General features: G+C 39.6%; 1 protein-coding gene across 1 annotated transcript in view; it reads left to right on the top strand.

The window, feature by feature from the left end:
- The window catches only part of ppp1r37 (protein phosphatase 1, regulatory subunit 37), a 51,914-nt gene that overhangs the window by 8,837 nt on the left and 17,764 nt on the right, over window positions 1–25,313 (top strand). The window contains exon 2 of the mRNA XM_080025271.1: window positions 13,819–13,916. Within this exon, the coding sequence (XP_079881397.1) occupies window positions 13,819–13,916 (98 nt within the window). The remainder of the gene's footprint in view (window positions 1–13,818; window positions 13,917–25,313) is intronic.

Raw genomic sequence — 25,313 nt, 5'->3', positions numbered from 1 at the left:
AATGTGCAAACTCTTTGCCATGTGCAAGTTTCAAATTGTTCCAATAGAAAGCACTAAAGAATATTAACAAGATGTTGTTTCATGTAGCCTAATAATGCATCATTAGTGCAGACACATTTTGCAGGGACTATTTAAATCATATTACTGGTGTGATGTTATGCAAAAAATAAATTAAATTGAGCATTTAGGATGTGCTCTAGAGGAGATTTGAAATATATCTAGATATATATTGTGTATCGAGATATAGTAAAAAAATATCGAGATATTGATTTTAGCCCATATCGGCCAGCCCTAATTGGAAGCATACGATCATTTTAAATTAGTCAAATTGATAGAAGTAGTTGATTTTAGTCCATACTGAAAATGTATCAGATGTTTTATCGTCTTAATAAGGGGTCGACCGATTATCTGCCCTGGCCGATTATCGGGCCGATATTTAGCCGATTATCTGTATCAACATTTTATTTAAATGCGCGCTACTTTAACACTGTTACAGCGATCAGCAAACAGTAGCCTACACTAACGTTTAACAAGAAACTTTATAAAGACACACTTAAAATATCGATCTCTGCCCCCAAAAAAGCTCTGACTTGGATAATGCCCGAATATGGTTAGTTTTTTAGCGGTGATAACATTAGTGCACAGACCTGCGTTAAATCAACCCATAAAACAGGGAACGTGTGGGGGGGAGGGCGGGTATGAAATCTGATCCAGAAGGTCCAGTTGGAGTGACAGATTGCTGCATTTTCATGTGTGTCAATGCCAAAAAACTCAACAGTGGTGGTTTATAACACTCACAAACAGGATTTCACTGCTCTAGAAAGTTATCATGGCATCAACTAATTTATATTTCACCATGACGATCATGAGGGAAGCAGTATAAATACTTACATACTTACCTACATTATGGTTCACTCTTTTATGTAAAAGGTTATGGCCCATACAAGGTAAATGTTTAACACCCATCAGTTGATAACACCCATCAATTTTGGCAAATTAACAAAGTCTCATAACAACTAGACTTGAAGTTCATTAAATAATCACTGCTTTATAGTTACATATCATGTTTGCTACATTACGTACGAAAGACAGCGCAGATGACGTAGTTAATGTGCGCTTTGAAACCACATCGAAAACCAACATATTTTGTTAAGCTCCATTATTCAAAAATAGCTGAAGATTAGACAAACGCCGAAACAAGGCCCATCCAGTGTACTGCTGGTCCCTGTCTTATGTCATCTGTCTGAAATGTAGTTCACAGAGCCTCAAGCCTCATCCATGCTCTGTATGATTTACTACTGCTGTAATAGCAAAGGAAATCATTTGTTAGATGGGTATTAAATGCTTCTGGATTGAACAGAGTCGGGGAAACAATTGTAGATAGCTGGGGTGACCCATTTCCATTAATTTCTTGGCACTCTCCCGTTTCCAAAATGTATGTTGTAAAGTCTTGTGGTATCTGCTTTAATACTATGTGTGAGGCTTCAATTTACATGCAAAAAAGTCTTGTATTGGGTCTGGGAACTATGATTTGTAATATTGTTCTTGAGTAAAATGTTGTCCGCATACTCTTAAACAGCGTAAGGAAAGTAGTAAATATGTCTATGCCAATGAACTTTTTCCTTTCCCTTATCCCTGCCGAAACTTGAGGGATGCTTGTTCCTTCCCTCTAGGCCTGCGCAAATACTACATCATATCCTGAGATTCCTGAACTTCCCAACATGCTGCGTTGTTTCCCCCGCTCTCTTGGCTTCTCCTCCTCTCATGTTTCTTCTATTTACTGACTGGCCAATAGGTACAACTCATGCTTATGTCAGAAAAACACTGGAACGTAATGGAAGCATGTTAAGTTTGTTTTATAAGACTTGTTGCTGCAAACACTTTTAAAGAGAGAGAGAGAGAGAGATTGCCTTTTTTGCTGTATGTCTTGTTGCGAGATAGTATTTCTTTCACAGCAACAGAGAATAATAGACTAATACTACATTTGCATAGTAATACATTGTGTACAATTGAGTTAAAACAACTACTTTCAGTGCAGCCAATTACTTCACATGAATCACCGTAAAGACCAACAAACTCTTTGGCCTACGTGCAGCTCTGTCTCATGTCATCGGACCCAAGGCCCACTTGGCACAAGGTTGTTAGAGGCCCTGTGACCCATGAAATGTTTTGTGTTGTGGCTGTGGACCAAGTTACATACTGATAAGCAAGGCTTCCAGTATGTAATGGAAAATCTAGAAATGGTTCACTTTTTTTTTTTTGTATAATTCTTTTTATTTTGCTTTTTTTTTGTAACAATAATCAAACAAACAAACAAACAACACCAGACAATACATACAAACTAAGAAAAGACAGAAAAAAAATTAAAAAAAGGACAAATGTGTGTGTTGTTCATTATTGCATGATCACACACACACACACACACACACACACACACACAAAAAGAAAAATCCATGTCCTGTGATCTCCACCGTAGTTCCCCCCTCCCTTCTCAGCAATGCTACAAGCTTTATTTCTCATAGTGCCTCATAGATGTGTTTCCATACTTCATTAAATTGATTTGTTTTGTTGGGTTCACTTTGTGCTAGAGGCCGGAAGACTAGTACTGGCTTTGATAGGGGAAGGTGATGGACTGGCCAAGCATGTCTCCAGACCTAAATCCTATTGAGCATCTTTGGGGCATCCTCAAACTGAAGGTGGAGGAGTGCAAGGTCTCTAATATCCACCAGCTCCTTGATTTTGTCATGAATGACTGGAAGAGGATTCCAGTGGCAACCTGTGAAGCTCTGGTGAACTCCATGCCCAAGAGGGTTAAGGCAGTGCTGGAAAAATATAGTGGCCACACTAAATATTAACACTTTGGGCCCAATTTGGACATTTTCACTAAGGGGTGTACTCACTTTTGTTGCCAGCACTTAAAGGTCCCATATTATGCTAAATGCACTTTTTAAATGTGTTCCAACATATCCATGCGTCCACGGTGTGCCTAGAGACTGCCAAAATATATAAAAAAATAACAATCTCTCCTTTTCTCACTCTCCCCTTTTCTGAAACCCCCACCCCTCCCCCTCAATATACTCCAGTCAGAATTCTCCCAGTTTCTGACCTCACAAACTGGAACGCCAGAAGCTTCCACTGTGCAGCCCACACCCCTATTTCTTATTGGTCCACGGCCCTGACAGACAGAGGCCGAGGCGTATCTGGCTTCGCTTCCGGACAGGGGGCGGGGGCAGCTCAAAGATTGTATATTTACGAGGGGAGCTGCAGCTCTTTTTAAAAAATAGGCCATTGTGAGATTAGCTGAACATCAGCATAGTACAATAAATTATCAGAAAGTTTTTTTCAGCAAACAATTAAAGAAAAACGTATTAGGGACCACTAAGACCATATAATATGGTGTATAATAGTACCGAAAAATTTATAATATGGGAGCTTTAAGACATTAATGGCTGTGTGTCGAGTTATTTTTAGGGGACAGTAAATGTACACTGTTATACAACCTGTACACTGACTACTTTACATTGTATCAAAGTGTCATTTCTTCATTGTTGTCCCATGAAAAGATATAATGAAATATTTAAAGAAATGTGAGGGGTGTACTCACGTTTGTGAGATACTGTATATATATTTTTTTTGTTGAATGGACCATAAGTTTTGAGAAAGTTGTATATCCTCTTGAATAAATTAACATCATTGTAGAAATATTAAAATGCAGAATTAAACTATGAAAAACATTTTAGCATACATGGATTACTAATATCCTTGAAATGTGTACTTAATTGTGCAGATGTGTTATCTGTGTGACGGTATAAACCTGGTATTCAAACCAAGAACTTGATTGGTACAACCCTATCTATCCACAGACTGGGCCCCAGCATCTGCTCAGCTGTCAATGATAATTCCTCCTGATAATATCAGCCCTCTGGCATAGCTCTAGTTTTAACATTAATCTATTATGCATTTCTGCCCGTCACTGCTACAAATGCACCTTTTTGTTTTTTTTGTAAATACAAGAAGGTGTCAATCGGTGTTTGTTTCATGATGAACCCTGCCCTTGAACTTTGTCTCATTCTGTAGCACTGTAGCCCTAAACATCACAATAATTTCTACAACAAGGCTGTGAATTGATAATAAATGGTATAAAAGACATACAAAAATTCTCAGTCCTCCAGATAAAAATTCCTTACTCTTATCTCTGGTGAGGAAGCTGGGAGTGACGAATATGAGTATACAATGCACAAAATGCCCCCTCATTCTAACAAAAAACATATGACTGTTGTATGCTCATCATTTCCCCTTCCATTTGGTCTAATAGCCTTTTCCCCCTTTTTGTTTGTTTTTCTAATCAGCACTGTTCATCATATTATGAGAGAGGCTAATATCGATGCGTAGTTATGTCTTATACCGATTAAAGCATGAAGTCAGAATAGACATGTTGTGATAAAACACACTATCCAGCTTTAGTGGCTGTGTCTGCAGTAAGGATCTAACAAAACTGAAATACTGCAATAAAGTGAAGGCCAGTGGAGGACTGGTATTGTGTGGGATCAGATGTGTGTGTTTTCGTAGGAAGCCTGGGGTTTACAGGTGTTGTCAATGCGTCAGAATCTGCCAGAGTCTGACCCGAGTGCACTATGTTAATTATAGATATGCACCTACACTAGATTCCAAGGTTTTTGCTTGCATAATTAAACTTGCTAAATACTTGCAAAGTCCTGAAATGTATTCAGCTACTTCATTAGAAGCCATCAAATTTACTTTGTTTACTTAAAACCCACTGCCCTCGTGCAGACCTGTGCTTCTAAATAATAATTTAGCTTACACAAATTGGTTTAAGTAGTTTAAACCTTTAGGCTAAAGCAGAAGCTAGCTCCCTTCTAAAATGTGCACTTTTATTTCTTTCTTGTGTTCACCCACTGTTACCCTCTTGTCAATAATCAAGATTGTTAGAAGGCAGCACACAGCAGCAGTGGCACAGTCCCTGTCTTTCTGCCCCACCTCTGACCAGCTAGGCAGCCAGCTGTCATGTGTGAATGACGCTGCTGTCACCATCCAAAGCACAGAAGTCTGAAATGGCAGGGAACAGGACTGGAGAGAGGGGGGGATATTTCGAACACTGGCACTTGCATGTTAAGTAGGAACTGGCAACACTTCTGTGTTTCTCTAGCACACTTGCATCTATCTCTTGGGGTTTGCCCAAAGGCTGTACCTGCTAGTTAATTCATTGCTGTTGACATGTGAAAACACTTGAGGTGACGGTTTTTATCTGCAGTAACTTAGCTGAGGCCTGTACAGTTTTTACCACATTCCCAGTCACTGCCAACGATTTGACTGAAGCTCTCCACGTGTATGTGTGAGTATGCTGTATCAACCATACTTTGAATGTGAGCAAACAAGGGAATTTGAAGACATGATGCATGTCTTACATTTTCAATGGAATCTTCTCTTTGTGCAAAGTCAATGTGTCAGTCACCTGTCTGACTTCAAATATTGTTGCTGCGTCTCCCTCTAAACACATGACTGTGTGTCTCAATTTTTTTGTTACTTTCCAGAACTAGCAATATTGCTACCTTTTGCAGAAACTCAGGTCAAGTGTGAATGGGTGTAACTGAAAACGGGCAGAGCTCAAAGTCCTCTACATATTCCTCAGTCCTGTTTTTGTTTATTGAAACAACACACTAGGAAATGCCACGTGTGCTGTGCTATCTTTACATGCAATATTTCAAATTTTTTCAGTAGCCACTGCTTATGTGAAATTATAGCTTCTAGCTTCTCTCGGAAGAAGTTTTAAAATTTACAAATAAGTCAGAAATTAAAAGTGCTGCTTCATATCTCGTATTCAGCCTTTTGTGATGAATAGTAGGACTAGCACAAATTGAGTCTGGGACCAAAGCCCACGCTTACACTGTGGGCATTTGTTCCGACCTTTTGTTGGGGGTGGTTAAAGCTTTGAGTGCAACAGTGTTGTGATGTTATCAAACTAAAAAGAAGTGAAGTCTTTTAAAGGTTTATAATTAGGCATCACTTTTAATAAGTTGTTATACTTGCATGGCGTAGGAATCTTTAATTGTAAATCTAAAATAAAGTACATTATATTTAATTGGTTGTTAATAATCGGAACTGGCAGAATTAGGAAGGATTATTAAAACTAACTGTAAATAAACAACTCAATGACATTAGTTCAAACCCAATTACTACTATTCTGTTTTACACGTGACAACCATCTCGTCATATTATAATTTTTAAATATTATGATAATGCATGTTTTCAGATAGTCTCACCTGAAACCAATGCTGCCTGTCATTTTTATGCAGATGACACTATTATTTATTGTTCATCCCCATCAGTGGCAGACACTTTTCATTTCTTGCAGTCTGCTTTGGACGTTCTGCAGTCACAGCTGACAAAATTGAAATTGGTTTTAAATACAGATAAAACTAAATTAATGCTTTTTTCAAATGGAAAAGCTTTACCAAAAGTTTTGCCAAAGCTTTTAACTAGTCATGGGACCGAAATTGAAAGGGTCAATTCGTACAAATACCTGGGTTTCATTATTGATGAAAAATTGTCTTTTAAACTTCATATTGACAAACTGGTCTCCAAATTAAAAATTAAATTAGGTTTCTTTTTTAGAAATAAATCATGCTTCTCATGGCAGGCCAGGAAATGTCTGTTCACTGCGACCTTTTTACCGTTGTTAGATTACGGTGACCTGCTGTTCATAAACGCCCCTGACCAGTACCTCAAGAAATTGGATACCGTCTACCACTGTGCTCTGCGATTTTTAACTGGCTGTGGAAATCGTGTCCACCATTGTACCCTGTATGCCACTGCAAAATGTCCATCGCTATCTGTACGCAGACTCTCACATTGGTTGTTTTTTGTTTACAAGTGTCTTATTGGGCTGGTCCCTTCATATCTATGTGTTTACATGTCCACAAACAAATGTAGCTATGGTTTGCGTTCTAGGGATGTGTTACAGATGTTGGTACCCAGAGCTAGAACTGAGTTAGGGAAAAAGGCCTTTAAATATGCTGCGCCTTCTGCCTGGAACACTGTGCAAAAGCAGCTGAAGCTACCGGAGCTGGTCACCTTGGGAGAATTCAAAGGAATCCTGAAGGACAGAGAAGATAGTTCTCTTGGTCAATGCAATTGTTTGTAAAGCTATTTTCTGATAACGGCCGGGTTTATTCATTCATCTGTCACCAGTTTATTTATTTAATTTTTAACTGTACTCATTTCAATCTTCATATAGTCTTGTCCCTGATCTTGTATTGTACTTTACCTGACGTTGAATGTGGTGTATGAGAATTGTGGTTGATTGTGCTTATTTTATAATGGTGCTGCCTTCTTGGCCAGGTCATTCTTGAAAAAGAGATTTTAATCTCAATGAATTTTACCTGGTTAAATAAAGGATATTGATTGATTGATTGATTGATTGATTGATTGATTGATTGATTGATTGATTGAAAGATTTCCTTAGTCACAAAACGTGGCTGACAAATAGTATTGTAAAGAATTTAAACCCAGCTTACATTCTCACATCCAGAGACACTAACCACAACACGAAGTGGGTGTCAAATGTCTGATTGTTGTGTTTTGGAAAGTAACAGATATTGTCGAAAAACAACATACCCCACCCCCAATCTGACGTTGGTAAGGTGTGAAAAAACTTCAGATTTGAAAAGAAGTCAAGTTATGGGTTTCTTTTGAAGCAGGAAGTTTTACATACAATCACAGTAATGTTAACTAGTAAATCATGCAATGCTCAGGGAATAGTGATATGTTTGCAGTACAGTGCAAGTCCTCCTTCTATGAGATCGAGACAAGTTTGAGTAAAAATGCAATTCTGAGACTAAACGTAGACCTTCAAAACTGGTCTAGAGACCATCTCAACTACGAGACTTGTCTCGAGTACTGCAACCCTGCTCAAAGGTGCTGCCTAAGGAGGGCAAAATGTAACAAAAACAAATGGGAGAGGCCCATAAGCCAACAAATGATCTGTTGCAGATGCATGGATGGACGTGGATATCACAAGTAAATATCAGTAAGTTGTTTTTTATTAATCAGCTTGATGTATGACTTGTATACCAATTACAGGCTAAAATTCATTTTGGTCATCAAATTTGGTGGTTTGCAATAGTTTCGAAGTAATGCCCTCATATAGAGGTTTAGGTGTGTCGGTTGACGTTACTCCAATGCTTGCTAGCCATTGTTGAAGTAAAATGACGTGTTCATTCATTAACCTTTAACTCAACTTGTGCTTAAAGCTCCAATACAATTAAGGTGTGGGAGAAGGGAAGACGAAGGGTTTACAAAAAAAATGCTCACACTCGATCGCTTACTGTAAATGAACAATATTTTCTTAACAAAGCTTTGACATACTGTAAGTGTAGCTCTCTCCTCTTAACATATGTGCCTGTACTTGTTGCAGCTCTGCCGGTTGTTCAGCTTAGGGTCATTAATTTATAATTCATGGCAGTTATACGTCCTTTGTTGCCTGCAGTTTTTCCATGCCCCAAGATACCAATCAATCTGGCTGCAGCATAGGTGTAACAGCCATCATTTTTAAACATGACAGACAGACAGACACTAGATCATACAAAATCTATCCGTTGAATTGGAGGGAACATTTTAAGTTTAATGGCATTGATATCCTTTAAATCCTTCTTAATTGTGAGGGCTACAAGTGAGGAAAATAATTTAGAGAGACAGAGTTGTTCAACTCAATCAATTAGATTCACTTTCAGTAAAGTATTATTCTGTTATGTAGTTGGCCGTCTAGCTTCATTTCACCCTGTTGTTGATCTCATCGCTCAGTGTTTTTGCCACCAAAGGGTATAGCAAAATAGTGGTTTTATCTTAATTTACCTTCAATAATCTGAGTTAGCAAACTAGGTGTTGTTTGTAACACAGTGTCCTGCTTTTCTTTTCTTTTCTTTTCTATTTTTCACTTTGCTCACAAGCTCACCAAAGGCAGCAGAAAGTGGTTGAGTGTGTTGTTGTTGCACAGTGGATGCCGGTGGCCAACAATAATAACTAGAACTGCAAGCAGTTGTGAACGGGGGCCAAGGATGTAAAGTGTTTGAACATGGGATGTTCGGTTTGGGAGTTATAGTCCAAAAGGCCAAAAAAATCGGAGAGAAAGATGCTCAAGGAGATGTATACTTTTTGTGTTTTTGGCGCCCCATTTTGGAGCAATCTAACGAAAATGTAGAACCAACCTGAGGACCATAGGACAAACACGTGTGAAGTTTGGTGTTGATAGGATGAATAGTTTTGGATTTAGCAGTTTGGTACAAGGTAGCTAATGCGCAAATCTTTAAAGCGCTACTGTTTGGTATTTTCCGACGGTCTTAAAAAAAATCTTTATACAACCTTTGCTCGTGGGAGTGGTTAGAGCATAATGCTTTTGGTTTCGTCCAAATCGGGCAAAAACTGTAGGAGGAGTATGTTTTGGTGACTGACACAGTTTTTGGGACGTAGCAAAAAATCTATATCTCCGCAAATAGGCGTGGCCTATGTAAAAAGATGCAGCTGACTTGTGGGCATCTGTGGATATAATGTTTTTGACTGTGGGATGTTCGGTGTGGAAGTTATAGCCCCAAACGCGTTTTCTCTACTGTTGTTACAAGATATACATTTTTTGTGGTTTTGGCGCCCCCTATTGATACATTTCGCAAAACTGCCTAAGGTAGAAAGCTGCAGCTCAATTTACCGAACAAGTGGATGTCAAGTTTTTGAATGTGCGATGTTTCTTTGGGGAGTTATGAGCAAAATAGGATTGTCAGCCTTTCCACTGTAACTTTCCAGTGGAAAGGTGGCCGCGCGAATCGCAGGTTCCGCGCCGCGTGATCATATTGTGTCCGTCGCCCGACCAGAGTACCCTTCTCCTACTCTGGGGATATGCTGGCGCTGGTGCTAACCGGTGCTGAGAGCTCCAGTCTGCTGTGCTGATGGTGCTTTACTCAAGCTAACCGGTGCTAACTTGGTTTATAAAGCAAAACTGATAACTGTACACAGCAGGCAACAGACAGATAGGCTATTCACAGAACTTATGGGAGCAAACTGTGACTATTATGTTTTCATCCATCTATTAAGATGGATGAAAACATAATCATCTCCCCTTTTTATAAACGTAACTTTATCATCTGCTTTGAAATAATTGGACAGTTATATTCCTGAAAATGTTCTGGAGAAGAAAGGAGAGACCGTGTTCAGCTCCGCGGTGCTGTGGAGAACACAGGCTGCGCTGCGGTGGCACGGAGGTGGCAGTTATTTGCAGTTGATGTTTGACACAACGCTACAGGCGTGTGTAAATCCTGGCAAAGTGACCAGGCGCTATAATAGCTCTTGTAGTTACATTAAATACAAGCTGCGACGCAGCCTACTCTTTTCTGTCCCCCACCTTCCAATAAACATGTAGATTAAAAGGTGTTGTCTCACTTGGCTTCCTCAAAAAAAAATCCCCACGCCACTGGTTCTTTATATCCATGCCCCCCCCCCCCCTCTAATTAATGTGTAAAAATACTGTGAATGGATGGAAACCAACTTGTCCCCCACCCCAAAACCCCACCTCTCCCTCAGGAAGTGTTTACACACACTTGCTCCACAACCACCCTGCACAATAACACTTTTCCAAGGACACAGTGTTCACTGGAACGCTCACACTGTACTGTACACATTTCCAAGACTGTCCCACACTGGTGGGAAACGCATTTAGGTTCAATCCACAGTTCTCTTTTCTCATTATTATTCTTTTTTTTAGATAAAGCCGAATAATAAATTCAAATGAATTGAGTGGCACTTCATTAAAAGTGTTTTCACCCTAGAATCTAGCATGCCTGTAGAATCAACCACAGAAAGTGAATAATTAGTTTTTTAATAAAAAAGGATGATTTCAGAGTAAAATAAGGTGTAGAACTTTAAAAATAAGTCATATATCCTCTCTAAAATAAATCCATCACAATTTTGGCGAAACTTGCTTATTATGCAAAATTCTTTTTTTTTTCATGGTTTTAAAAAATTAATATGGGTCCCAGGTGTTTCGAGAGACTCCATAGTACGTAAAAAACAACCTCCTCTTTTTACCCACCTCCACCTTTTATGAAAGCCTGTGTTCAAAAACACCAGTCAGATTTATCTCCCCTTATGGCAAGGCAAGGCAAGTTTATTTATATAGCACAATTCAGACACAAGGCCATTCAAAGTGTTCCTTATGACATCATAAGGGGTCTAACTGACAGTTAAGATTCACACACCCCTACACATTTTTTTGTAGGGGTATGTGAATCTTTTCTAATCATACGATTCTCGATTTCAAACGATTCCCAATTCAAAATCAGTTTCTACAAAGGTACAGTACAAAGGAGGGTTTCAGAATCTACTTAAGTCAACTGTGTGCTAAGAAAGGTGTTGTGGCAAACTATGGCATGAAAGCAAAGTTATATAGTTTATATGAGCGTGCATTGAGTATGTACCAGGATTTGCTGCAAGGTGGCCTGCCTGCTTTCTGTTTGAGTGGCTGTTGGGTCTGGGCCTCAAAATCTGTTCTCATTGTTATCATGTGGCAATGACTCGCTCTTTCATTTAGTCTCTCACATGCACAGACATGCACATAATTACTTCAGACTCACCACAGCATCATGTCTTAGAATATTTTGAGCCATGGTGCTAGGCTAGCCATGATGTGTGTATGTTTCAATGAGACAACAAATTACACAGGGTCAATTGTGTAGGAGCTCATACAGATTTTTAACTGCCCCTTTGTCCCACAAGCAGGTTATTTATTATGACATGCTCTTAGCAATGTATAGAACTACGATGAAATAGATATAACTCAATGCGCGTACACAAAAGAAATGTAAGATCTATAAATCTATGCGGCGCACACTTGTACACAGTCTTCCTTTTATAAATACCCATCTGCAGTGAATTGTGCGCACATGATCTCCGCCTCGTGTCATCCCACTACTACACCCATATATGATGGTATCATGTTTTCCAATAATAATACTTAAAAATAGAACCAAAACATGTATAGACCTATTTGATAAGTAATTCAACCTTCATCATAACTGCATGACTTCATAGACTACAGTAGCCTAATTCGCAACTATAGGTAAACTTACACATATTAATGATTAAATATATTAGGGGCCAAGTGTTGCCACGAGTTGGGAAAGTTTAGCGGGAGCTCTACGCATCGGTGAAAGTTGGTGTAAGGATATGGATACTTCTCAGCATAGAATCTTTCTATAACCAACATTTGTGGTGAAAAGTGCTCACACACATTTCACCCCTGTTGACGCAAGGTTTTTGTGTGCAGCAGCCTTTATAAATGAGGCCCCTGGCCCCTAAATCCTATAACTCTTCAGTGTAAGCAGGTCATGACATGCATACTTCAGAAGAACCACTTTATAATCTATGCAGTACATTATGTTTACTTCCAGGGCAACACTGACATTGTTTATATAAAAAGACTAAGGTTTTAGTAGTATTATTTTTTTACATTTTAAATAAAACTGTTTAATCCAGTCTGTTCTGTAAATACCCTGTGCAGATGGGGGGATTGAGAGTTTTAAAGGTGGACATTGTCGGTGACACATAGGAGAGGAGATGGAGGACACTGGAAAGCAAAGCGGACAAGTTCTCACCTTGGCAAGAGAAATCAAAATGCTGACTGCAGCACAAAGTCAGATTCACCAACCTCTTGTCTTGTTACAGTAGAAGTGTGGGCACAGGTTGTGTCTTTATCAGCATGCACTGCTTACTCTCAATGTATTAATCAATCCGTTACTTTAACTACTTTTACACATAGATTAAAATATAAGCGGAATGTTGGTAGAATCATCTATTTGTCTACATCTCTTTCTGAAATCCTGCACGTGTGCACTTTTTAGTCATTCTTTCTTCGTTTCTGTCAATATTTTTTGTCTTTCTTTTCCCTGTGAGTGCCTCACTTAATTTCTCAGCAGTTTCTCAGCCAGAACAGTGAGTATGAATGTTGCCCAGTCATCTGACTGGAGTTAGCCCCTGCAACAGTCTGGGATGGCAGTAGAGGCTGGCCTGTACACACACACACCAAGAACAATACCTCCTTTTTTCTCACTTGAGTAGGGAGAACTCCCGTCTCTCATGAGAGTGCTGCCAGACACAAATAAATGAAAGAAAAAAAGTGTCAAAAGTGTGTCTAACTGTCCCTGTCCTAGACTTCATTTTGATTGCTTAGTATCAATCAGGGCTGATGCAGCTAAACCCCAAATCCACTTCCGATGTTTGATTTGTTTGCTTTGCAAATGATGGCTGTCAGAAAATCACTATTGCAACTGAAGCATCACAATTGACCTTTGAGTGAACTGCAGACAGTATGTGCACATCATTTATAAGCATCAGTTAAACTAATGATATGACGACGTGCGCCAGCAAGCGATTCGAGCCGAGGCATTTTAGATTTACAACATTTCGCATTTATTACAGGGTTATATTGAAACTGTGGTGTCTTTCATCATTGGTTTTGCTGAAGTGATGGTTCTGCATCCCGTCCCAACCTTTATGCTGTTAACTGTCACACATGGTTGCATTGGATTACTAGCTTTAATTAATTTAAGTGTGTGCAGTACAGTTTTATTATGTAGAAGTAAAAATCAATCAAAAAATATGATAAACAATGATTATGGACAGAAATCTGACCATTTTTAAAGCTATGGAAAACATATTACAGGGACATAATTGTGGTACATTCTTTTTGGTGGCCGGCCGTTCATCTCCTGGAGAGTGTTAAAAGCAATCTTACATTTATTTTTCTGTGTTTTGCAGCTCAGAATGTGACGGTGGAGGAGATCCTCTCTTCCTACAAACAGACCTGTCAGAAACTCAACTGTAAACCCATAGCCAAAGTGCTCAAACAGATACAGGTGAGGTTCAACTACACACAAACACAAATGAACAGACTGCAGGACTGTTGTTTTAGACTGCATTCGTTTTTGCTCGGTGTACCTAATAACCTGGCAACAGAGTGTTAACTCTCTAGCTGCTGTCCTTTTTTCTCTCTTTTATAGCTTGGGCTGTTTGTGTGCTGTAGGTAAAGAAATAAATTAACACCAAATGTATGCGAAAGGCCGTTTCTCCTTCAAATTAAGTTAGCCACCACCAGTAGTGGAACATCAGAATCACTTCTTAAATCTCTCTGTAAGGTGGAAAGCCATCACAACCCTAGCCTCCTGAGCTCCTGCTCTTTACCCTTTTTACACCCCCGTTTAAAGTGGCCAATTCCCCTGTACTGTTTCTGACTAATATGTTCAATGTCAAGTTATATGGGTTTTGGACCAGTGTTCAGAACAAAAATTCAGATGAGACTCTGCATTGTGCTTTAGACGATTGATTGGCATTATCTGACATATTATAGATGAAACAATCCACAAATGAATCCACAAAATGTTAACATACGATAATCTTTATTTTCCATTATCACTAGTAAGTTGAAGGGAGTAAGTTAGTAACAGCAAGAAGCTGGACCTGCTCTCTGGATACAGTACGGAAGTCCTGGTAGCTCCACCCAAAAGTTATTTGTAATTCTAAAGGTTCCTGTTAATGAGGTTGAACAAAATTTTGTTCCAAGAATTACATCCTAAACCTTTTTATTTTGTGATGAAAACACTTAAAGCCTGTTATTGTGGTTTGAGGGCACACCATGATGCCACATGGTACTATGGACATGTAATGATAGTATCCAGTGGGCCTTTTTCCTCTTTTTTTTTAACAAAGGTGGATTTTACGACGACTGTTTCATGTCTTTTTTTCTGCCTTTTCTTGTGGGTTAGCCAGCACAGTCATGTGTCCCATAATCCCTCTGCATAAGCATTTCTTCAAGCTCCAGTGGGGGAAGCCTCAGGGCTGTTTTTACACTTCTGCCGACCTTGTGCCTTTTGTATGTGAATTGTTGCATCTGTATTGCGATATTTAACATGTTAAAATATTTTATCACATGGGGCCTGTTTCTACTGAATGTGTTTTTGTCTCAGAGAACAAAAAAAATAGAGGAAATACAGTGTTTCCCCCAGGTTCACATTTTTCCCGCCGCTGCTATAAAAATCATTTGCACATTTTTTATTTATTTTTTTGCTGCATATCCGCCCAAATAAATGATGTTCATAGCTTGACTGCTGTGCGTTAAAGGGCCGATGAATGCATTCTTAATAAGAGAATAAATCCAAGCAAACCAAAACATCTCAAAAATAGCTTAGGGGCAAAGGTTAATAGGGTTAAACTTGTTTAAGAGTCAGCATCAATTATCCTATCTATAGTAATACACAAGACTCCTTGAATAGGATTTAAGTGCATATTCTCCTCTCAAAGTGCACCAGATTCATGCATTCAAATGTAAAGGGTACAAAAGACTTTCGGCCGGGGGGCATGCCCCCGGTCCCCTCTAGAGGGTTCGGGGACCACACCTGCTGAAAAAAATCCTGAGGGAAACACTGAAATCTACATCTCAAGCAGATGTAAACTACTGTCCACTTATTTCCCAATCTTAAAGGTCACATATTATGCTAAATGCACTTTTTAAATGTGTTCTAACATATCCATGGGTCCACGGTGTGCCTAGAGACTGCCAAAATATTTTAAAAAATAACAATCTCTCCTGTTCTCACTCTCCCCCTTTCTGAAACCCCCACCCCTCCCCCCAATATACTCCAGTCAGAATTTTCCCCTTTTCTGACCTCACAAACTGGAAAGCCAGAAGCTTCCACTGTGCAGCCCACACCCCTATTTCTTATTGGTCCACGGCCCTGACAGACAAAGGGCGAGGCGTATCTGGCTTCGCTTCCGGACAGGGGGCGGGGGCAGCTCAAAGATTGTATATTTACGAGGGGAGCTGCAGCTCTTTTTAAAAAATAGGCCATTGTGAGATTAGCTGAACATCAGCTTAGTACAATAAATTATCTGAAAGTTTTTTTCAGCAAACAATTAAAGAAAAACGTATTAGGGACCACTAAGACCATATAATATGGTGTATAATAGAACCGAAAAGTGTATAATATGGGAGCTTTAATGATGCTCTAAATCTGATGATAGAGGATGGCAGTCATCAAAATATTTCACAAAGCAGTCGGAGCAGCTTTCTGGTTCCTTGTTTCTTGGTGGCCTGAGGGAGAAGAGTAGTTTTTGTTCTACACCTAGAAAATGCAAATGAATTCAATTGAATGTTTTTATTTTTTATTTGGATAAATAATTCTTTAGCATGCTAGGCCAGAGATACTGATAGTAACTTTGCATGTCGCATTGTCAAAGAGCTCGGTCACTCATGTCAATAACAGGGTCCAAAAAGGAATAAGCCTTAAAGGGTAACTGCACCCCCTGTTTGAGCTACTGCACGATTTTGAAAAATGCTTTCAGACCATGGATTCTGAATTCCGTTTGAGAACCATTGTTTTAAAACATTCCGACATCAGCCGGCCGACTTTCGGGAGGGAGGGGGCGCGCGGTGTCTGTGAAGGAGGGGGCTAGCTGCTAGTAGCTGTCACTCAGGAAGATCTGAATGACATGACTTCATTGAAATATTGAGTGACACAAAGTCTAACGGCACTATCGCTACACAGTGAGCTCATATGCCACACAGATGGGTCGTCTGAGGTGGAGGACTTTCTTATTCTAAATTGTTGGCGGGTGTTTCTATCGTAGTGTTAGGAGACCGAGTAGCGCAAGTGAACGAGCGGCAGTCTGTGTGTGTCTGTGTGTGTGAGCGAGGAGAGCGAGCGAGCGAGCGGTAGCGTGTGTCAATCAAGTGAAGTAATGAACAAGTCCGGGTCCGTGTGTGTGTGTGTGTGTTATACAGTGTGAGATAATGCAGACACACTGCCGATAGAAGTGAAGTGTGTTAACCCCCAAAATAACATCCTTGGAGGGATGGTATAACAGTAGTAGCTCATGAATCAGCCATGGACCTATGAAGAGCGTGACCGGCTTTGCGGCGACGTGATGACGTACTACTGTACCAAAAGTACAGTAGTACGTCATTTTTCGAACCCGATGGAAAAAAGTTTTTTTAAAATCTTAGTAAAGTTCTAAAATGATTTACAATACAAAACATTTCTTAAATTGCCGATATTTAACATATTGCAATTTTTTTCAACGTTAACACCAGCATATATGTGTTCCTTAACAACATAGTGATTTAATTCAGCTTATATCTCAAAAAACAAGTAAAAGGGTGCAGTTACACTTTAATATAAGGAAATAAATCATCATGGGCCCCTCAACTAGTAGGGGAGAAATACAAAAGCATAACAAAACAGCATTAGTAGCTCTGTCTAAAGGGCTTCATGATGAGCCTTTAGGGCCCCCACACACATACAGGAATAAGATTGCTATGTGTAAATTCTATACTGTTCATAAAAAGTAGCTATCCACCCTGTATCTGTTGAAATTAGTCTCTCCATCATAGAACATGAGTCTGCAGACCATCTACTGTTTTTACAGTTGCAGAGTAAAGAGTGCTGCCTGCTTAAGAAAAATCTGAAAAATAATGTTCCTTCTGCATCTCAGGATTTGATATAGCCTCTAAATTTCCCCCTCAAAGTGCACCAGATTGATGCATTTTAATTCAAAAGGCACACATTTCTTCCGGGGGGATGCCCCCGGACACCCCAAAAAGGACAAAGGTCCCTCCTACAGTATCCCTAAATCCTTTGAGAGACACTGACTTCCTTAACCCATTGATGAAGGATGCTGCGCGACGCTACATTGTATCTCCTGTTTGATGTTGCGTGGCGCAGCATTGTTACTTTATCTAATTTTCATAACGTGCGCAGCATAGAATGCACCATCATTGGTTCAAATACACATGAGGTGGGTTTTGTTGATTTTTTTAAGACCACGTGACCACCCAAATGTTGTGTGGTTTGCCGAAAATCACGTCAATAAAAAATATATAAAAAAATAAGACGCCGATAGTGTATTACAGAACAGTTAGTGGCGTTCGGAGCGCAGAATCTAGGTCTACTATAGACAACTGATGAAAATCACACAACACATTGCATCTATTTATTAAAGGTCACATATTATGCAAAACGCACTTTTTAAATGTGTTGGAACATAACTATGGGTCCACGGTGTGCCTAGGGACTGCCAAAGTTAAAAAAAAAAAAAATCTCTCCTTTCCTCACCCTCCCCCTTTCTGAAAACCTCTCCAATATACTCCAGTCAGAATTCTCGCCGACTATAACGTCACAGTCAGCACAGCCACTTCCCCATATTTTCTTTATATGTCCATGCTTCCCCCCCACATTAGTAACCAGAAACTTCCATGGACATATAAAGAAATTTCCACCGTGCAGTAGTCTATGATAACCCCACTCCCCCATTTCTTATTGGTCCACGGCCCGAGATCCTCTGGAACATTTTCCGAGCAACAGCCATGTTGTTTTCCCCGCTAAGCGACAAGATGCCCGTAGTACAGCAAACCATGCAGAGTGTTGCATAAACCAACACAGAAGCATTCTGCTCATAATCCACTAATTTATCTTAATCACAGCAGTCTTAATAATGCCGCGTTTATAACGAGACAAAGCTTAGGGAGCTACTTGTGTAGTAATTCCATCGGTGAAACTAAAAGGAATCTCCTCAATGGTTGTTTGCCTGTTATTTACCTAGTGTAGCATGTAGCTTCGGGAGTAGCACCCAACGTTTGCTTCTATTACACTAACTTAGCTTTCCCATTGCAGTTTAATAATGCCTCGTTTTTAACACCACAAAGGGTGGGAAGTTATTCCTGTATAAATCAAACTGAAGCTACTGTTTTCACTGGTTTTAATCATGTCATGTCAAACTGTTCAAAGTATGGCTTCGCTCCGGGTAAACACTGTGTTCGCAGTCACACAGTGTCTCTCTGGTATCACGAGAGCACGGCAGAGACGGTGGGAGGGACCAGCCAGATCGCAGGCTGCAGACACCAATATAGGTCATCCTGAGACCAGAGGAACATCAGGGTATAGAGGCTTGCTACAATAAATTTTCTGAACGGATTTTTCAGCAAACATTTAAAAAAATAAGTATTAGGGACTACTTACACCAGTGGTTCTCAAAGTGCGGTGGCCCGCGGAAACATATCTGGCGGCCCGCATTGAATTATGAATTATATAAAAAAATAATAATAATAAAAAAAATATTTAATTATTTTTTTTTTTTTTTTTTTTAAACGCACGGAGGGGATGTGTCCCCCGTAACATTAAAAACAGTACAGGGTCGAAACAGCCGTGACCAGCCGTCGTTGCAGACGGCTGGTCAGCCTCCGGCAGTGCAGCAGACAGTGTAGTAGACAGTGTAGTGGTCCCAATGTAAGTTGTTAGATAGTGAGCTTGTTAAGCCCAATACGATGCACTTTCTCACCTTCAAGGTGAATTACATTGGGTTAAGTGTCTAAGGATGGATGCTAACTTATCTGGTTTCTAACTCTTTTGCCTAAAGTTTAGCTAACAAGTTAACGTTAGCTGGCTGCTGATAGCCATAGAACTATCTGCCAGTTGACTGCTGAGAGCCCACCCTGTTTATTTCCAATGTATAGTGTCATAATAGTTAACACTGCTGCTGCATCATGAGTAGTGAGTCCTACAAAAAACACTCCAAAAGGTGATATGTTTTCAATGTGCAGAAAGTTTTGAACAATAAAGTAGAATAAATATTTGAATGCAATACAGAATGCCTCAGTGCCTTACTGATTTATATTCCATTAGATTTGCGTCAATGGGAGCTAGTTGTCTTTTCCTTAACATGTCCACCATAAATGAATACAGAAGACACAAATTACTGCATAAAAATTAACCAGAATGCACAAAGTGTTTGAACCTCAAATTTTTCGGGGGGACAAGACCCCCGCTTTTAATGTTTCCCCCCCAATGTTGAAATACATTGGGGGGGAAACCTAGCCCTTCATTAATTAATTAAAATGTGTTAATTACACATTACCGGATGAAGACCAATACATGTAAACTGTATAGACGCAACTTGGCCATTGAAATGATTTCATTTTCCTTCGGCGGCCCTCGGCCCAATGTTGGGTTCCTAAATTGGCCCTCAGCTATCAAAAGTTTGAGAACCCCTGACTTACACCATATCAAATTGACAGCAAAGTGCATAATATGTGAGCTTTAACAATATTTAAGAATTTAGGCTATATTTTGCTGCTCCAACTAAAATTTCGCCCAGCCAGACGATAGTTAAGTTTCAGTTTCGTTTTCATCTCCGTGGTATACAGCCGTTTAGACCAGCTGATCGGCTCCCGACAGCGTGAGTTATTCTGCATTCCAGTTGTACTGGGAAGTTGGATTTATGGTGCCAGTGATAATTGAACTAACTAATAAAATAAAGCTATCACCTCCTTCCTATATCTGTCTATCTTTATCCCTCCACTGCACACTCAGTCACTACTATCCATGCTAAAAGGAAGCAGGATTATAACCTCATTTAGCACATTATTTTTAAATATTTTATATTATTTATTTATTTTTCTTCTCCCATCTAATTTTGACGATTTTTAGAAAAATGTGTTGGTTTGTAAGCGCTGAGGGAGCATGTTTAAATAAAACCTTAACTTTTAAATGTATTTTATTTCATGTTTCTATGTGCTACACAGGCTTAGACATTAAGGTTTTGGTAGACGTTGACAATTCGTACTATTTTCTCAGAAAACCCTCAGGCATTAAGGACATGCATCCTAGATTGCCAGTCATCAATGGGTTAATATGTTTTTACCATTAATTGTATATGTGCGGAAAAGTCAGTGTACCTGACTGGATAGGTAGGAGTGGGGGGGCCCTTTAAGAGTCTGCACCCAGTGGCCCATCATCTCATAAATCATCTACGAACCAACTGGATTCTACGATCTGTTTTCTTTTTGCGGGCAGCATGCACAGCATTCACAAGAAATATGTATTTAACCCATTGATGACTATGGCAATCTAGGATGCATGTCCTTAATGCCTGAGGGTTTTCTGAAAAAATAGTACGAATTGTCAAGTCTACCAAAACCTTAATATCTAAGCCTGTGTAGCACATAGAAACATGAAATAAAATACATTTAAAAGTTAAGGTTCACAGGTTTTATTTAAACATGCTCCCTTAGTGCTTACACACCAACAAATATTTCTAAAAATCGTCAAAATTAGATGAATTAGAAAATTATTAAGTATTGTTAATAAATAGATGCAATGTGTTGTGTGATTTTCGTCAGTAGTCTATAGTAGACCTTGATTCTGCACACCAAACGCCACTAACTGTTCTGTCGCCGACATAGCTGGCGTATTTTTTTTATTATTTTGTTTTATTTTCTTATTTTTTATTTTTTTGATTGACATGATTTTCGGCAAACCACACAACTTTTAGGTGGTCACGTGGTCTTAAAAAAATCAACAAAACCCACCTCATGTGTATTTGAACCAATGACAGTGCATTCTATGCTGGGAATGCCATGAAAATTAGATAAAGTAATAATGCTGCACGATGCAGCATCAGGCAGGAGAGCCAATGTGGCATCGCGCAGCAGCCGTCATCAATGGGTTTAAATAAATAAATAAATAAATTAAAAAAAAAACACTAGGTCTTGAAAGGGGCCCCCAGATCGTTAAGGCCGCCCCTGATGCAACTGACCATGTAATTGTCAGTTATTAGCGTAGACTGACAATATTTCCACTGCCTCTGGGGCAGCAACACTCCCAGGTATATTTTAGAGTTACTATGACTGTACTGGCAATATGATGATGCATAATAAAGCATTATGTTTCCAGTGGATGTTTAAAAATAAATAGTGACCTGTTTAAATGAGAGATTCCGTCTAATAAATATCTGGAGCTCTCTTTTGTTTTAGCAAATAAATGACCCAGCCATAAATGGAAAGGTTGGATCTGATATCTTTGATGCTTAAGACCTGTGTTTATGTAAAGATATGGGTGCCTGTCCCTTGTTTGTATTTGTGTGGGAACATCCAAACTGACACATTGGCACTTTCTCCTGTTTTCTCAGGCGTACATATAAAACCCTTAACGAGGCCTCTCTCCTCTGGAGCTTTGCAAATGTGTACCTGTAGGTGCATCTCCATGTGTGAGTGATAATGCTAAAGTAAAGTAAGCCCAAGATGGAAATGTCTGTGTGTGACTCGAGAGACTCTCCAGAGAAATCCCCACACGCCCGGTCAGCTGAGAAAGAGAAGTTAACATCTCAGCTACTTGTGGAAATGCACATCTCTGTGCTAAACTGCTGCTGTGAGCCTCATTTAGTCCTACAGCCTGGGTACATTTCCACTGGGAGTTGACTTATCCTCGGATTTTCTCAAATCAAATATTCAGATTTTATGTTTTGGTAATTTTTCGCAATGTCTGGCATCTCTTCTACCTCTGTAGTCTTTTTTGTCCACAATCGCCCCCTCTCATTTCTGCCTGGTCATCCTTGCAGTAACCAGCCACATAAACAAGCCGGACCAAATGGCTGACTGGTGAGAGGGGGGTTTACAAGAGGAGATCAGCCTTTAACAGTGTTTTCCTCTTTCTTTCTAAATGCTCTCTTTAAGAAGTCCAACTGTACTCTGTACACATGGCGGCTTGCCAGGGGCCCTCAGGTTATGTACATTTCTGGCCATTTGTTTGTGTGTCTGTATGTTTATAAGGGTCTCTATTTAGCAGCTGCATGTTGAATGCCTGCTCTGCAGTAACTACCACCAGAGTCTTGAGACCTGAACACTTGGTGGCCTTGTGTCACATTTCTGCTGGCGCACTTCCCTTTGGATAGAGTGGTTTCCTTATTATGCAATGTCTTGCGCGCAACCAGGGTGCACACTTGATTTTATAGAAATATGCAGAAGCTCTCTTTAGACTTTTACATTACAGTCTGAAATCAGGGAGTATACTTTAAATCTGTGAAATGAAGAATTACATAATTTGCTGTATACGTCACACAAACATTAACGCTTAAAGACTTGGCAACGTCCGTATGCGCAGCACAGACATCTACGTCTATTATGCCATAAGCACAGACACATTATGTTCCTCATTTGGGATGAAAATGACCATGTTGGCAGCATCCCAATTCAAGGCCTGGACCCTCTAGAGCAAACGGAGTATGATGTCAACAAACTTAATGGGCAGGTTTCACAGACATGGATTAAGCCTAGTCCTGGACTAAATGGAATTTTGAATGGAGATTGTCCATTGAAAGTACAATTTAGTCCAGAACTAGGCTTAATCCATGTCTGTGAAACCGGCCCAATATGTCTTAAATCATAGAAACGTATGTTGTGCGGATGTATTTACCCTTTAACTTATAGCGCTTTCATGACATTCATCAACGCGCTGTGTCAAACCACCTGCAGTGTATTCTATGCACGCCAACACAACAGCGGCGCTGGTCACACCTCAGTGCAATGATGATGGCTATGTACGCCATAATCATTTAAATTCAATACTACTTTCTGTCTTTTAAGTGTGTCATGTGTTTACTTTTGCACTTAAAACAGACGTTTGAACCATTGGGAAAATCTTATTTGCTTTCCGGCGTAGAATATTAAATTAGAGCTGGTTAGTTTAGCTTAGCACAAAGAAGCAGTGTAATGTAATTATGTAATCTACAAACAAGATATTCCATGTTTTTCGAGCTTTAGAGGCGCTCACAATTTGTTTCACTTTAGCCTCCGTTTCAAGTATTTCTGCTACGCTAAACTAACTATTTGATGGCGGTAGCTTCATATCTAATGGACGAACATGAAAATGGTTTCAGCATGAAATAAAATAAGTGTGTATCCCTCAAAACACTTGAAGGATTATGATAGAGTTTTTATACAGTAGACTGCTTCTCAAAAGGTCTAATGAGTTTGGTTTAAAGTTAAAGTCCCATAACAGGTTTTCTCATGCATCTCCACCAGGATGTCATATCACCTTTTTTTCAGCAGCTCAATAGTCAACCCACAACACACGGACGCACACACACACATACCCAGCCGTACCCACCATATCACCACTCGTGCAGAGGCACACTATGAGTCATGCACTATTTTGGATTCGGGCAGCATTGTCGGAGAGGTTAAGGTAAATTCTCACTGACAGGTGCCCAAGGTATTTGTAAGTGAAGATTGTCTTTCTGTTAAATTGTCAAAATTGCGATAGTACATACATAGTCGAACCACCATCTGTATTATGATGCTGATCCAGATTCTTTAATTTATACCATATTTAAAACAGCATTTTGATTCCCATCATGAATGGTTCACTCGTTCTCACAGCTGAATTATTTTTAAAACTACTGCAGTGCGTTGTTTAGTATGGTTTCCTGCTGTATTATGACAAAGCTTTTTGGATGTGGCATTTGTTACTGTACATAAAAAAAAATGTTGGTACCAGTTGAGTCATGCAGTAGGCCTTGAACCCTTGGTACAACTAAACCAGCCTCAGTATGTTCACAGGCACACATGTGATGGCAGTGTGGCACCAGGGCAGAGGTTATTGAGTTCATGCTGAATGGGCCGAGCAGTCAACGAGAGAGAGGGATTTGCTGGTACATAGTTTCGACGGCAGCACTCTTATGTTTTCGTGATTGTATGGGTGGTTGGATGTTTCACCAGGGCAAGAGGTTAAATATCTTTCCACCTTTTGATCTGTGACACTGTGGTGTCACACTACATCACAGGATATATGACATGGTCAAGTTGAACACACAGACAGACAGCTGTATATGCTTTGAAGATTCAATTGGCATATAAAGTGGGCTCACAGTTTGAACTGGGTTTGCCCACTTTAATGGCAGTGACCTGCACTAAGTCCTGAAAACCTGATAGTGTTAGACCTGTTTTTGTGGTTCTGCTTGTTAGCAGGGTCAACCACAGCCAACCTGGGACTCCCCTCAAAAGGCTGTGTCTTGTGCTTAACTGATTGTTCTACACATGAGCCATTAGTTAAGGATGTTTCTACTGATGAAAACCAAATATTTCAGTGCAGTAGACATACTGTACACCTTTTATTGTGAGGCAACTATTGGAAATGCAAAAACAATCTGTCGACAGATACATATATTGAAATATTCTGCACTATTTGGTAATCAGATTTTAGTATTCCATGGATGAATATCACAAGCACTAATAGCCACAATGAGCAACAAGTTTCAAAGAGGTTTACAAGGAAATCCAACTTATTTTACTTTGCCATGCTGTCATGTTAAAAACCATTTCCACCTTAACTTGAATGTTGTCACAGTTACTGTTACTCTCGATTACCTGCCCTCCAACAATGCACACAGAATCCCTCTTTATCTATCTGTTGACATCAAGGAGTCTT

This window comes from Ammodytes marinus (assembly GCF_949987685.1).
Source record: "Ammodytes marinus genome assembly, chromosome: 3".
Lineage (NCBI taxonomy): Eukaryota > Metazoa > Chordata > Actinopteri > Uranoscopiformes > Ammodytidae > Ammodytes > Ammodytes marinus.
The sequence above is the reverse complement of the archived record's forward strand: the minus strand, read 5'-3'. Positions and strand labels throughout refer to the sequence as shown.